This window comes from Ziziphus jujuba, chromosome 9 (genome assembly GCF_031755915.1).
Source record: "Ziziphus jujuba cultivar Dongzao chromosome 9, ASM3175591v1".
NCBI classification, from domain to species: Eukaryota; Viridiplantae; Streptophyta; class Magnoliopsida; order Rosales; family Rhamnaceae; genus Ziziphus; species Ziziphus jujuba.
This window is the reverse complement of record NC_083387.1, coordinates 27,099,619-27,116,168: the sequence shown is the minus strand read 5'-3', so window position 1 is coordinate 27,116,168 and position 16,550 is coordinate 27,099,619. Positions and strand designations below refer to the sequence as shown.

Sequence of the window (16,550 nt, the reverse complement as noted above, 5' to 3'; positions counted from 1 at the left end):
GGACCACTGCTTCATATATTTATATATGTATACATAAGGTGTATATATATTTTAGGTTAGAAAGACGGCTAATATGTTTGTCAAATCTCGAAAAGCGGACAGCTACTACGTATGTCGGTAATCTAATGAGTGGACACCATTATTTGAATTCGCAACGGTCTGAACCGTAGAAGATTCCTCGTCCAATTCTAGTGAACCATTTTAGAATTTTGAAATTTTGTCCTACTTTTGGGTCTTCAGCTTTATAAACTGAAATAAATAAATTAGAGGTCCCCAAATGACCCAAATCAACCAGAAAATACCTTCTTTTTTTTTTTCTTTTCTTTTTTTTTTTTTTTTTTTGGTTGCTTGAACAACCAGACAATACCTTTGTATATTTTTTGTTGCCTGAACAACCAGACAATACCTTTTTGTGTATATATATATAACTTTATTATAGAGAGGAGATGAATTTAATGTTAAATATCATTTTGAAAATGTTAGTTTTATATTAGTATAGATAGATTCACCTTATAAGCATATTTTATGAAAGAATACTTGTGCCGATGCAAAACTAATATTTCAAAATTATGTTTAAGATTAAATTACAACTTTATAAAGAGAATATGCTCCTCTCTGTAGTAAAGTTATATATATATATAATCGGTTTTAAGTAAATTTTATTTTATTTTATTAAATTAAATTTTATTTTTGATAATTATTATATTATATTAAAAACTTAGAATTTAAAATTTAAATATTAATCAAATATAAATTTAATAAGATGCTAAAATTTTATTTAAAAAATTTATTTTATATAATCCAAATGCTAAAAAAAAAGTTTAATTCAAATTTTATTTAAACTTGATTATATATATATATATATATATATATATATATCAATCAGGTTGGATTTTCAATAGGGCTAAGTGGGAATCCAGTTATAGATGTTGAATTTTATTTAAAAAACAAGTACAAACCTATTTCAAAGATAATTATTTTTTATAGAAAAATAAATGTATTAGAATATAATTTAATATATTCTGGGTAATTTCGCATCAAGCAGTAGTAGTACTAACTACTACGCACTGCTTATTGAATATTCTGGGTAATTATAATTCGATATTTGATGGAACTATGAATCCAATAGCTTGCAAAAATTGAACAAAAAGAAGATACATGACGAACAATCTAACAGATCAAAATACATCTTTTCACCGAAAAAAAAAAAAAGAAAGAAAGAAAAAGAAAAAGAGAGATAAAAATATACGACTATGGAAATTAAACAATATTGGCTCTAAAATTAATTATATCATATTTATTATAAATTTAATAAAATAGGGATAAAATAAATATATTTAATTGAGAGGATTCAGATTTTTATCAACAAGAAAAAAGAAAAAAGAAAAACGAGGAGATTGGATGAAATAAATTAATCAAAGATTACAAACTTAACATTTAAAAAAAAAAAAAGAAAAAAAAGCTTACAAACTTAATCAAGGAAGTAAAAAAAAAAAAATCAAAATTGGTAAATATAAAATTAAGGATTCGCTTTTTTTTCTTTTGTCTTTTTTGTTTTTTCTTTTTTCTTTTTTAATCTTTGAAGTTGAACTAAACCAACGGATAGATGCCATATACATAATTAAAATTTCTTAATTTAATTAAAAAGGTAATTGTAAAAAAGAATCAAAATCAACAAAAGCCAAGGAATTTAACCACGACGATGTAGATTCCTTACCAACATTATATTCTTGCAAGAAAACTATATGCTCTTTTTTTTTTTGAAAAAAAAAAAAAACTATGATATGTTTAATCACCTGTTTTAACAGTTATTTTTTTAAATAGAAATTTGTTCTCAAAATAAAAATATATTGTTTGGCCATTAGTTTTCAAAAACTATTTTCATAGAACAAATAGAAAAGAAAATAAAAAATAGAAAACAATAAAAGGATATTTTTTTTATAGTTTTAAAAAAAAATTAATAAAAAAAAATTAAAAGTATGTTGATTTACTGCATCTGGTATTTGAGGGTAAATAAAAAAAAAATAAAAGTGACAATTTGCCCCGCATAACGCGAAACAGCATGCAGTGCCCCTAAAATTATGTTTTTGATTTTTAAAAATTATTTTTAAATACAATTGACCAAACACTCATTATTTTTATAAAATAATAAAAAATTATTTTTATTATATATTTTAAAAATAATATTTTGAAAGCAAAAAACTTAAAAATATGACCAAACAAAACTTTATTAATGTTCCTTATTAATGTTCCTTAAGTTAATTTTCATTTGTTGGCTGTAAAACTAAAAACATTTATGGCAGGAAATGCTGAATAATCAACATGCTGCTCCAGCGATTAATCGAATGTTGACTATTCAGCATTCTTGCTGCAGTTGTTCATAGCTTAGTCCCACGACTGCTCAATATTAGTATACCACCAAAAAATTAAAATAAATATATACGTATATAACCCATAAAGATCGAATTATTTTTTTTTCAAAAACTTTCTAACTTTAGTTTTTATCAGTTGCGGCTAAAACTAGTTGAAGTTTGCGGCTAAAATTAGTCAACGGCGAAAAAGATATTGATTTTTTATAATACCCTGAAGGATGTTTCTTTCTATCGGTTGCGGCTAAAATTAGTTGAAGTTTGCAGCTAAAATTTGTCAACGATGAAAAAGATATTAATTTTTTATAATCCCATGAAGGATGTTTCATTCCCCCCAAAAAAAAAATAATAAAATAAAATAAAAATAAAAAAAACTTCGATTTGATAGAATTTGTCTTTGGGTATTTTTGTTTTTGCTTTTAATTAATAATCCTTAAATTTTATGTTTATTTTTTTTTATTTTGATTCAAATATTTTTTTATTCTCTCTCTATATATATATATATTTTTTATGTTTAACCAAAATATATTTTCTTAAAGTTCATAAAAGAAAGCGTGCATATATGTAATTTTGATCTGCAAGAATTCTTGGTTTGGAATATCGGAATTGGTTAACGAAATCTACATTATCTATCCACATTATATACATAGTTTTCAGATTTAAAAAGCCAAACAAAAATTTAAACAAATTCAAAAAGGAAATTCAGATATTTGGGCAACGATTAGAATGTAAAACACTCTATTCCTATTCCGTAACTAAATCAAGAAAATTATATTTGTCTTTTGGGTTTCTCTTTATATAATAAATAATTAAACAATTCAGGAAAACAAAAAGCAGAAATTGTCGCGCTCTCAAAACGTTTTGATTATGGCCTTCGTTCTTAGTAGAAAAGAATTTGTCTCTTTATAATTTGGTTTTGGGTCATTATTAATGCTGATCATTTGACACATTTTTATTTGTTTTTAATCAGCTAATTTTTGTTTTATTCAAATACTTATTTTGCAATTCTTAATTTTAATTTTTTATTTTTTCAAAAAAATTCAATTTTATGTTTTGGGCTTTCAATCCATTGTGGATGGATGGGGCCCAAGGTCAAAGCCCAACTACAGAGACTTGACCCAATCGCTAACACGACCAACCAAATTTCACTTTTACTGTTTATATATTTCCTTAAGTTTTAAATGTTCGTTATTTTAGTTGGTTTTATCATTTGTGGTCCACTTTAATGTTAATGGTTAGGCCGTAACTTGGAGATTTTGTATCGGAAAAGTATTAATTTCAAGCTAAAAATTATAGATTTGACCAAAATTGTTGGGTTTCTAAATTCCAAGAATTTTATTAAAAACGAAAACACCAAACCAAAATAAACTTTAAATTGCTAATAAAATTGGAAGGATGGTTTAGTTTAAAGTAGCAGACTGTGTCGAATTTTTATTGAAAATGGACTTTCTAATTTTAATCTAATTAAATATTATTCCTCTTGAAATTTTAATGTGCTAGGTGGGTCCAATTAACACACTTCATGTTCATAAAAAAGTACTTTTGATTTGATATATGAAGAGAAAGAGTCTCTAAATTCCAAATGAATTTTGTCCAGACATTCGTAAAATGAATTATGTCCGTAACACTATAAAATTGATTATATTTAAAAAAACTGTGTCTGTACAGGTGTTCAGAAATTTCCACATATGAGAAAAATTATATGTACATATAAAGTTAAGAAGTTGGAAAATAAATTCATAATCCTATATATTATTTACAATAGATAATTATAAAAAAATAAATTATTTATTAATAAGGAAATTCAGAAACTTGGGCACGAAAGGAAATTAATTTTCAGCCATAGCAATTAATCTAAGGAAATTTAACTCTCTTGCTCTCCAAAGAAATAGTCCCTCTCTCAAAGTTGTAGATCAAATGGCCAAGAATTTGGCGGCTTGGCATTAGAAAGGAGGAGTTTTTGGAGATTTTCAGAGTCAATCAGACCGTAATCTTGTTGGTGACATTCACAATGGCAAAAAAACTCAGCTTCCACAATTTGTTTTAGAGAAGGCTTTTGATTTTGATGATGATGGCAAAGGGGTAATAAAGAACAAGTTGAGAAGTGGGGTATTCTGCACCACTTCTCACCTTGTTGCCGAAGACATGGAAGTAATTAATAAAAAAGAGAAATTGAGAATCTGGGGAAGAGCTGAGAGGAAGTTGGTCCTGTTAATGTACTCCTCTGTAATCATCTCTGTTTTCAACTCCACCAAAAGAAGAAATTTTCATCGGCATAAAGAAGGAAAATTGTGGTATCAACAAATGCTGGAGCAGAGAATTCACTGGGTATTATTGATGGAATATCATTTGGGAGCACTGGTTGATCAATGTCCATGGAATCGACGAAGGTAGGGGAGTCTATGAGCGAGTCTACATCCATTACCAATTGGCTTCATTTACCAGCATTAGATCCGTCACTAATAGCTATACCTCTATAGGCCAAATTTCAAATGAATTTATTTTTCTATTTTTTATAATTTATTAATTGAATTTATTTTTCTATTTTTCTTTTGTATGCGCTCCATATTCCGGCCTTTTTTTTTTTCCTCCCTTTTTTTTAAAAAAATTCCGTACCAAATATCAGACAGCATTTGGAAGAGGATTAGAATAATAGTTTTTTTTCAATAATATTTTCTCCCTTTTAATCGAATGAGATAATCCCATTTTATTTATAAATTTGTTTTTCATGTGTGGGTTGTTTCGTCTGTAAAAATAGCCTTTGGTCCATGGCCATAAGTAAACCCAAAGCAGATGAGCCCATTAAGATAAAGGTCCAAAAAAAGCAACCATAAATATCAACCTTGCCAACCTATAACCAGTAGTGCATAGGGGTTTTGCCAGTATAGCTTCTAAATATAGATTATTGATTCCAAAACCTTTAGCCAAAAATTCATTATTCACTCAACCAAAGGATGTCTTTTTCTCAAACTTTGCTATTAGCTACCAGCCAGTCGTGAACATTTTCTTACCTAGAGTCCTAGAGCTTGATATGCCTCTTACATCAAAAAATTTTCATTTTGATTTTAGGTAACAATTTGCATAGGCTATTAAAAAACGCTATGATATATGTTCTTTTGGGAACAATTTAGTGGCTTTTGTTGTTGTTTTCTATAACAATTATACCAATTTCAATCGTTTCTATCCTAATGATTACAAAAAGAAAATATATTGTGACGTAATCTCCACATATTATTATAAATTTCCATCGAAAAAACTTGAAAGCATAAGAACCCATTTTCATACAGATGATATATTGATACAGCGGAGAAGCATAAAACACATGAGAACCAATTGTATTCGGCTCTTCACCATATTTATTGTTATGAAGACTTATGGCGTAGGAATTCAACAAACGTTTCCAACCAAAGAAAAAAAAAGAACGAACATAATTATTAAATAGATAATTCATTAATTGCTTGACGGTGGGATAATTGAGTTCTTCCTAATCTTGGAGATCAAATGTTTTTCACGCACTGCACTGATATTAAGCGAAGCCTGTAACACTTCAGGTGACAAAGCAGCCAACACTGATTCCTCGCCAGCTAAATCTTCCAAAACAGGCCTGAAAAAATTAAAATAAAAATAACAGATTAATTATCATATACTTAATACATGCTCTAAAACACGCAAATGTACATTTTTCTACTCATTTAAAATCATATTATACTTTTTTTTTTCATAATTTTTTAAACAAATTAACAATGAAAAAGCTAGGGTTAATTTTTAAAAATATTAATTAATGTTCTTACTCTGCATTGGTTATGATAGAGATGCACTCCATTCCTTCATCACCAGCAAGTTTTGCAACGGTGAAAAACGCCGGAACGACAACCAGCTGACCGGCCTTCACCTCGGCGTCCAAAACCCGTTTCCCCATAAGTCCCACAATTTGGATCCTTCCACCACCATTCACAACATATATCACTCTAACACTGGAATCAGTAGTATATGTAGGAGAGCTCATGGCATTGGCATGGAGTTTCACATGATTGGCAGCCAATCCAACTTCACCAATAAAAGGAAACTTGGTTTTGTTCAGCGTAGTCACTATTCCACCTTTCTTCACACAATCATCAGCCTCAGCAGAATCGATGTTGTAAACAAGTTCTTTGGTTTTATTTTCTTGAGGCTTGGGCATATTTGCTTTTGATCGTTTCAGCTTAATGATCAAAACCCCAGATTGGCTTTTTACCAATTCATTTGCTTCATCTTTGTCCAAATCAAAAGCTTTGCTGGTGAATTCTGTTGAGAAACCTCCTAATATTCCGAGACCACCAGTTAAAAGGAAATATGTGAATTCTCCAGGAATGTATGCTTTGGTTGTTTGTCCAAGAAATACAACTACAAGTTCAGAATCTCCATTGTTGAACCACCATGAGAGTGATCCTAGAGGTACTGGTATTACATCTCCTTTTTTAAGCTTCAGTACTACTTCCTTGGAAGTATTGGGGAATACCATTCCAACTACTCCACCACAACCTGTGTTATATATTCATAATACATGGTAGAAGAAAAAGTTAGAGTAATTTCAACATTAATCAAACAATTAAATATAATATAATAAGAAGCTCATGATGATATATGTAATTATTGAGTTATGATATGATGTGAATATTTTTTAACCTTACAATATGAACTAATAATTTTAAATTTTATATTAGAGATAAGAGCTAGATTCGAATTCTAAAATTTGCCAGAAAAAGTGTGTTCCCCGTGAGGACTAATTATATAATCCTATATTTAGAAATTCATTTGCCAAAGTGTAAAATTAGCTGTTAATTTGTAACAGATATAACATATAGACTTGCATTAATATATACAAAAGACATAGTTATTATATATTATTGTTGTTGTTTTATTTTTTTTATTTTTTTTTATATTTTTTGGATGAAATAATTTAATGAGTTTGCTTCGCAGAGACGTGTGATATTTTGTGTATGGCAGGGGAACTGAACCATCCACATCGAGAACATATATAAGGTTTTGGTAGGATATAGATTTGAGAATTTGAAAAAAAGAATACAAATTTAACATCTCTATCAATTTTTAAAGATGTGTGGCCGTCAATGAGAGGTTAGCTCTCAATTTTTTTTTTGGTAACTATTGTCAATGCTGTACCAAAAAAAAACAAAAAAAACTATTGTTCAGTCAATCGATTAAAAAAAAGAAAAAAAAAGCATTTTAAATGCGAAAAAAGAACAATCTGAATATCTTATGGTGATAAAATTTTAAAAGAAAAGAATTGCAATTAGTAACGTCCTAGTTAGAACTTTGATTTTGTTTTTCTTTAATTTTTAATATGTATATTTTTAGATCTTAAAATTTTTATATTCAGAAGATGTATATTAATGAGTGAAGTTTTTTTCTTCTTTCCGATAATGTATGCAAAGTTAACTAACTAGTTAAGATCTGATTCATGGAGAAATGTAAAGTAACAGGTATTAAAATCTTTAATAAGACCAATACATAAGTTTATAAATATAAAGTAATTTATGAAACTATGAAAAAAAAATGGAAATTATTATAATTTTTGCATATATAGTAAAAGTTAATTACACCTTTTTTTACTTTATTTTTTCAATTAACAACTTGATATCTAATATATTTAAATTTGAGTGCATAATTAATGGATCCAAAAACTAGTTCTATATCTATATTAAATATATACATTATTTAAATAGTATAAATTAATTAGACTAACTTGATCATTTATATTTTATTATGACTTATTTGTATTTTATTCTGATTTTGTAATGCAAATAAATTTGAACAAGTTGATAATTTACATTCAATCCTAACTTATTTATGCAATATCTCATGTAAAATCATTTTGATGTAATAATTATTACAGATTAATATATATATATATATATATGTCTTTCTGACATAATATGTTTTTAGCATTTAAAATTATATATACATACAAATATACACATATATTTATATATAAGATTTTGTTAAAAACCGCATTGGTCTCGCACAATAAACGATTTGGTGTGCACCCTAATAAAACTTTGTGTATATAAATATTATATGGACTGTACATGATGAAAATGAATTTTGACAAAAAGAAAATAGAAATCTGTTTGGATTACCTTGAAGAACATAACCAACTTTGGAGCTATCAGAATAGTGAGGAAGAGCAAAGCCATTGGGTTGAAGAACAAGTCTACCAGCTCCAAGCTTTGCCTGAGCAAGCAATGGAAACTCTTTACTCGACCATCCATGGTATGATCCACCATCTCCTTCGAATATCATCTGACTAGCGACCCTCGGATTCAAATCCATCTCCATCATTAATATTAGCTCCGGAGCTTGAAACTAATTAGTATATAATAATTTCCTTCAACAAATGCTGAACAGAAAAATGTAGAAGAATATCTGAGATCGAAATCCTCAATGAAGAAGAAAATGTGGGAAAAAAAAAATGAAAAATTCAGCGAAAATCAAAGTATAAAAAAGAAAATGAAGATTTAAGTGAGAGATTATTTTTGAGGAATTTTTTGGATGAGAGGGAAGGATAGAAATGAGGAAGGTATTTATAGAGGAAGAAAAATAAGGAGGTGTTTGGTTGAGTAGGGGAACTGTTTAACTTAGTACGAGTTTGGATTAGGAAAACATTATGGGTTTGTAGACTTTATGGCAAAAACCGCCCTTTTGACGATGTTTTTTTTCCACCTCTTGCTGTCAAAAACAAACACGACGCTGCCACGCTGTAATCATAATCATCAAAATTATATCTACAAGTTGACTTTAGGAATACCCATACTACGTTTATTTTCAAAAGAAAAAAAAAAAAAGAGGCTTATTTTTTTTTTGTTCATGTTAAAAATGGTCTTTGAGAAACAAATCAATTTGAATATTTATTTATTTGAATACAAGATTATATATTATCTTTTTCTTATATCATATATGTCATGTTACCTAAATGTAGCAAAGTCCATTTTAAAATTTAAATCATCAAGTGACGTGTAACTTTTTTATGTGTAATTTTTGTAACACATCATGAATTTTTTTTTTAATTAAAATCATTAATATTCCAAACAGGTTTTCGAATTTGATAGCTTCACTCTAAATATTATATTGAGAGAATCTCCTCGGAGTCACAAAATTATTTTTTGCATGATCACTGCTCTCTATATATAAATAGGACGGCTACTGTATTTGTCTTTGTTTAAAAGAAAACTGTCAGAACTGTACAATTTCCAAACAATGTCAGAACTGTACAATTTCCAAAAAACTGTTAGAACCGTACAGATTTCTCGTCCAATTCTAGTCTACCATTTCAGAATTTTCAAATTTTGTCCAACTTTGCGGTCTTCAGCCTTATAAACTGGAATGAATGAATAAATAAATTACAGGGCATCAAATGACCCAAATCAACCAGATGGTAGACAAAGCCTCCCTACACATTTTGGAGAATATATATATGGAATCAGTTTGAAGTAAATTTCATTTTATTTTATTAAACTAAAATTTATTATCATAATCATTAGATTATATAAAAAAATAAAATTCAAATTTCAAATGATTCAATATCAATTTATTAAATTTTAAAATTTTATTTTAAAAAAAAGGAACTATTTTATATTATTTGAATCTAATTATATATAATCCTATATCAATCTGATTGAATTTTTCAATAGGACTAAGTGGAAATCCGGTAATAAATGTTGAACCTTATTTATAAACAAGAATAAACCTATTTGCATCACTCGGTAATAGTACCAGGCACTGCTTATTGAATATTCTGGGTAATTGTAATTCAATATTTGATGGAACTACGAATAGCTTGCAAAAATTGAACAAAAAGACGATACGTGACAAACAATCTAATATATCAAAATCTACCTTTACCCAACCAAAAAAAAAAAAAAAAAAAGAAAAGAAAAAAAAAGAGAAACATATACGGCTATGGAAATTAAACAATATTGGCTCTAAAGTTAATTATATCAATATTTATTATAAATTTAATAAAATTGGGATAAAATAAATATGCTTTAATTAAGAGGATTCAGATTTTTATCAAAAAGAAAACAGAAAAAAAAAAAAAGCAAAAAGGAGGAGATCCTACGAAATGAATTAATCAAAGATTACAAACTTTATTACTCAAAAAAAAAAAAGAAAAAAAAAAGAAAAGAAAAAAAAGAAGATTACAAACTTAAAGAAGTAGTCAAAAAAACTCAAAATCGGTAAACATTAAATTAACGATATATATATATATATATATATATATATATTTTTTAACCTTGGAAGTTGAACAAAACCAAAGGATAGGTGCCGTATACATAATTAAAATTTCTTAATTTAATTAAAAGGTTATTGTTAAAAAGAATCAAAATCAACAAAAGCAGAGGAATTTAACCAGGACGATATAGATTCCTTACCAACATAATATTCTTGCAAGAAAACTATATGTTCCTTTTCCTTTTGGACGAAGAAAACTAAATGTTCCTGAAGTTAATTTTCTTTTGTTGGCTATAAAATTAAAAACTATTACGGCAAGAAATGCTGAATAATCAACATGCTGCTCCTGCGATCAATCGCATGCAGACTATTCAGCATTCTTGCTGCCGTTGTTCATAATTAAGTCCCACGACTGCTCAACATTAGTAGACCACCGCAAATTAAAATTAATATATATGTATATAACCCATAAAGATCGAATTATTATTTTTTTAACTTTTTAATTTTAATTTTCATAAGTTGTATTCAAGTATACCTCTTATACACTTTTTTTTTTTCGGTTTTTTATTTGATAAAAAAGTCTTGTTTACTTGAAAAAGATATTAATCTTTTGTAATACCCTGAAGGATGTCTATTTCAAACATATATATATATATATATATATATATATATATATGGGATCACTTCGATTTTGATAGAATTTGTCTTTGGATATTTTTATTTTGGCTTTTAATTAATAGTCCTTAAATTTTATATTTATTTATTTTTATTTTGATTCAAATATTTTTTATTCTCTATTTTTTATATTTTAGTTATTATTATTATTTTTTTAAAGTTTACCAAAATATATTTTCTTAAAGTTCATAAGAGAAAGCGAGCATATATGCAATTTTGGTGTGCAAGAATTCTTGGTTTGGAATATCGGAATAGGTTAATGAAATCGACATCATCTCTCCACATTATATATATAGTTTTCAGATTTAAAAAGCCAAACAAAAATTTAAAAAAATCCAAAATGAAATTCAGATATTTGGGCAACAATTAGAATGTAAAACAGTCTATTCCTATTCCGTAACTAAATCAACAAAGTTATATTTGTGTTTTGTTTTCCTCTTTATATAATAAAACAATTAAACAATTCGGAAAATAGAAAGCAGAAATTATCGCTCTTTCAAAACGTTTTGGTTAAAATATGAAAATAAAAAAAAAATATAGAAACTAAAATATGAAAACTAATTCTAATATTGAAAGTTTTTATTTTTTTTATTTTAAATACAATAACTAAAACTATAATTAATTTTGTTAATTTTGCATATGACCTTCCTTCTTAGTCAGAAAGAATTTGTCTCTTTATAATTTTTTTTGTTGGGTCATTATTAATGCTGATCATTTGACATATTTTATTTGTTTTTATTCAACTTGTTTTTATTTTATTCAAAGAGAAATTTTTTTTACAATACAAAAATAATTATATACAGTCTCATAAACATTTAAATTATCAAAATATCTCATCACAATTTTTCAATTTTTCTTAAAAAATTGATTTTTAATATTATCTTCTTCTCTTAAGCTAGCATCTACTTGTCCAAAAAAAATAAAATCAAGCAATCACCCAATCGATCCGGAGAAACACCGACAATCTGCTGGTGATGGCCATGGGATCTCTAGCAAAATTCAAATGATTCTCCAATGCCAATATTTTTTTTTTCTTTTTTTTTTTTATAAGTTTTGTTGTTGTTTTATTTATTTATTTATTTTTTTATTAACGTGTGCTCTCCTCTTTCGCTAGCTTAACTTTGTTCCCATTTAGAAAAACAACTTTTTCTCTGTAAATATAAACAAATCAAAATAATTTTTTGATCATTTTGTGAGATGGGTTGGGTTTTGCTCTTTCATAGAGATATGAATGGATGTTTGATTGTCATTTAAGAAAGAGAGATGGAGAGAAAAGAGAGAGAGAAAGAGAGAGAGAGGTGGGTGGTGGTGAATGTGAAAATGTGAATTAGAGCAATACTCCGGTCAATCGAGAACAATCGGCCTTCATTGATGACATGTATATTGGTAGGCACAGCCACTCTAGCCAGAGTTCATTTAAAAAAAAAAAATTAAAACTTTAAGTTTCATTAAAAAACTATATATATATATATATATATATATATTTATTTATAAGAGAAAAATTTGGTATCAATGGCATTGAAAGACTGCTAGTATCTAATTGGAGGTCAGGTAGCAACCTCTACGAGATTGGCATTCCTCTGGTGCATCATTGGGTTTGGAGAAGAAGACATTAAAAATAAATTATTAAAAATAAATTGAAAGTTGGACCTTTTTGTAAGCTAAAAATACCAAAAATAAAAATAAAAATAAAATAATAGGGGTGTTGTTGTAATATAAATTTTTAGAAACTGATTGTATTGTAATTACAATTTCTCTTATTCAAATACTTATTTTGCAATTCTTAATTTTAATTTTTTATTTTTTAAAAAAATTCAATTTTTTGTTTTGGGCTTTCAATCCATTTTGGAGGGGTGGGGCCCATGGACCTAGGGCTACAGAGGTGCTTAATCGAGAGGGCTTCTTTGAAAAATAGCTACAAATGTAAATTTGAAAAATAGCAAATTTTTAAAAAAAAAAAAAAAAAAAAAACTCACTTTTAACTAATTTGGACCAGAATACCCTTCATAAAGATTTTTTTTGTTTTCTTTCTTTTCTCTATCAAAACGCATGTGTTTTTTTTTTTTACTTTTTTTTTTGTTTGTTTTTGGTTTTCTTTCTAATTTCCTTTTCGATAGCTAGGGATTCTTTCTACTTTCCCTTTCAAACACCTCCTCTACGCTCTCAACACCACTGATATCGCCTTCTCTATTTCCACAGATTTCCTCCATTTTCGAACACCGCATCTGCAAAACAAACTATGAAAGAAGCAGCGAAATACAAGGTCACGAAACCATCTGTTTTCACCTTCACACCCGATTCAAGTCTCGAATCGCATTTCTTTGACAGATCTCAGCTCTTTGAGTCAGGTTTGCTTCTCTTATCTTCCTCCTTTTCTCTCCATTTACACCCCTGCTCTCTCTCTCTCTCTCTCTCTATCTCTCTCTCTCTCTCTCTCTCTCTCTCTCTCTCTCTCTCTCTCTCTCTCTCTCTCTCTCTCTCTCTCTTTTATCTTCTTCAACCTCTGGAAAACCTAGCTTATAGTTTCTTCTCAAATAGCAAGGGTTTGAATTATCTACATGAGAATTATAAACTGAAGATGGCACATAGGGGTATTAAAACTGCTAATATCCTTGTTGATGATGCTTTAAACGCTAAGATATCAGACTTTGGGAATCCTATCCTTTATGCAGAGGATGGACAGGACAATGAATTTAAGGTCATCAAAGTAGAAGCAACACGGTGAGTAAACAAAGAACCAGTACCCCCTTTGAACTTAATTTGTACTAATTTGTAAATGAAATGGCTATTTAATTTTATACATATAATCAAATTATAAGGGAAAGAACAAGTACTATAATAACCAGTATTTCTAGATTGATACAGTGGATACATCATAAATGGCTCTTGAGTACCCAATGTACGGAAAGATATTGCAAACATACTATGTCTATGGTTATGGGGTTGTTGTACTTGAAATTGTTAGTGCAAAGAAAAATGCAGAAAATAAATTCAACCAGAAGCAGTGTGAGTTTTTGGTAGAGGAGGTTAGCAAGCAGAGAAGCATGGCTGCAAACTTATTAAACTTCAATATTATGTGTTAATTAACTTAATTTGTTTAAATATATATTGCAGGTTTGTCTTGCAGAATCAAAACACAAGCTACTGAAATTAGTGGATAATTAACCATCTTAACGTTAGCAGTGAAGTGCACCAATATATCCACCACTGTCAGACCCAGCTTTCCTCCATGGATAAGACTTCCTAGGGTCTTTGCAAAAATTATTTCAAATCTCTTCTTCATGACGATGAACAACCACCACCTTTGCTTCTCTGATGATCTCTATATGCTAGCTCTTTTCTCAAATTAAGAAATTGTTTTTGAGTTAAATTTTATGTGAAGAATTAAGAGAGACCAGATCATAAGTTATTAGAGAGAGCACTTTTCTTGCATAAATTCTTTTCTTTTAAGGTACATTGTGTATTTTTATGTTTTTGACACAAAACTCAATCTCTATCTATTCTTTTACTTTTTTATTTTTTAAAATTTTTTTATTCCTCTATCTGTACGCAAATTAAATCAATACCACTTTATTACTATTTCTATTCAATGTATGTTGTTTAATTTATAAACCTGAAAGAAACTCTTATAAGAGAAAACAAATCCTATCCTTTTTTTGGAAAGGAAAAAAAAACATCTATTTTTATGTTTAAAATCTATGCTTACATCGCATGGTTATTTTATAACTTATTTTTTATTTGATAATTTACAACAGAATATCTTATACAAGTTTTCTAACTTGCAATCAAATATATATATATATATATATATTTTAATTTTGTATGGCCTCATGTGGACTTGAGCAATGGACCTTACCTACACAGCTCACTCCTGAGCTTAAACACTCCCTAGATCCCAGTCATTGCCTTCCCTTCTAAAATATCAATAGAATCCTTTTCGTTACAAATTTACTTATTTGTATTTAAAATTTTTAAAGTGGATAAAGAAATATTCTTATTATACGATAAGAAGGATTTAACAAATATAGAAAAAACTGGGTATGATCTCACTGTTATCTGTGCTACAAATTAAAATTTGACTGTTTAATATGCTTTTAATTTTTTTGTTTCTTTTTTTCTTGAAAAATTCCAAGAGAGGTTTTGCATGGTGGTTTTTTTTTTTTTTTCCTTTGGTGACGTCTTTAAGAATTTGAGGACTTGCATATGGCATTAAACAATATGATCTATATATAATTAAACAATATGATCAATATATAAATAATTAAGTTTTGTTACGAATATTGATTTTCTATTTCTTTTTGCATTGGAAGAGCAAGTGATGGATTGAGTAGAAAATTGAAACACAAAATTTGCAATCGTAGAGTTACAAGTGCATGCTGAGAAAATTACACACACATTCACAGAGATAGAGAAAGAGAGAGTGAGAGAGAGAGAGAGAGATAAATAGAGTTCTTCAGGAGGAAGTATGCTCATGAGGCTTACAACAAAGAACTAAGCATATGAGCTGGATGATAATGCATTTTTCTTTACTTTTATCATGTTTATAAATGCATCTTTTTTTATTATATTAGCATTTTAATTGTAAAGATAATGGTGGCTTATAATGTTCATTTAATGAAGATAACGATGTGTTATTGATATAAGGATAACTAATTGTGTCAGGACCCGTCCAAAATCTTGATCCCAGGGAGATCCTACCGGATCATCCTATGGAAAATCCGACAGCATTTCCCCTAAGGGTAAAACATGCCCAAAATTTACATGCACGAAAATACACTCCTATATGGTACCACCTTATTCCTCCCACCTTACTACAATAATTTTCATAGTAGCTGCACTCCGATAACAATTTATATAAAACACATACGTATATATATGCAATAGGAATAATCAACTAAATAAACAGCCAAATATATCTTTAATCATTCATGTCTGCCCACACCACCCACTAATTGCCGTAAATTTCAAATATATTTCAAATATTGTGTTACAAAATATACCGATGGTAATATAAGAAGAAAAGTAAAACAATTATCACATCAACAACAATAATAATAATAGCAATCGTTATCATGATGAAAATAGTACTAATATCATCTGTCATATTTACTCGGAGGTAATCACTTGTCCAAGAACTATCACATAATCACAGCTGTCCCAAGGACTATCTCATCTGTCCAAAGGCTACCACTTGTCCAAGGACTATTATACTTGCCCAATAGCTATATTTCTTGCCTGTAGGCTGTGATACTTGTCCAGATATATCATATGCTAATA

General features: G+C 28.2%; 1 protein-coding gene and 1 long non-coding RNA gene across 2 annotated transcripts; one reads left to right on the top strand and one right to left on the bottom strand.

The window, feature by feature from the left end:
- Positions 1 to 5,577: 5,577 nt before the first annotated feature.
- LOC125424305 (cocosin 1) lies at positions 5,578 to 8,908 on the bottom strand. Its single transcript, XM_048481313.2, has 3 exons — positions 8,507 to 8,908; positions 6,161 to 6,890; positions 5,578 to 5,973 (listed from the first exon to the last, which is right to left on the bottom strand). The coding sequence occupies exons 1-3, from the start codon at positions 8,706 to 8,708 to the stop codon at positions 5,820 to 5,822; spliced, it is 1,086 nt and encodes a 361-aa protein (XP_048337270.2). The 5' UTR covers positions 8,709 to 8,908; the 3' UTR covers positions 5,578 to 5,819.
- Positions 8,909 to 13,357: 4,449 nt separating this feature from the next.
- On the top strand, positions 13,358 to 14,781 carry LOC125424369 (uncharacterized). The gene is made up of 2 exons (XR_009634230.1): positions 13,358 to 13,994; positions 14,388 to 14,781. It is a non-coding gene; the product is annotated as an uncharacterized LOC125424369 (long non-coding RNA).
- Positions 14,782 to 16,550: the final 1,769 nt, after the last annotated feature.

Excerpts from the sequence above, each read along its gene's own strand:
- LOC125424305 (XM_048481313.2), bottom strand. The coding sequence starts at position 8,708 with ATGATGGAGATGGATTTGAATCCGAGGGTCGCTAGTCAGATGATATTC. Across the intron at positions 6,891-8,506 it reads AGTTGGTTATGTTCTTCAAG|GTTGTGGTGGAGTAGTTGGA; the intron begins GTAATCCAAACA and ends TATATAACACAG. Across the intron at positions 5,974-6,160 it reads TCTATCATAACCAATGCAGA|GCCTGTTTTGGAAGATTTAG; the intron begins GTAAGAACATTA and ends TAATTTTTTCAG.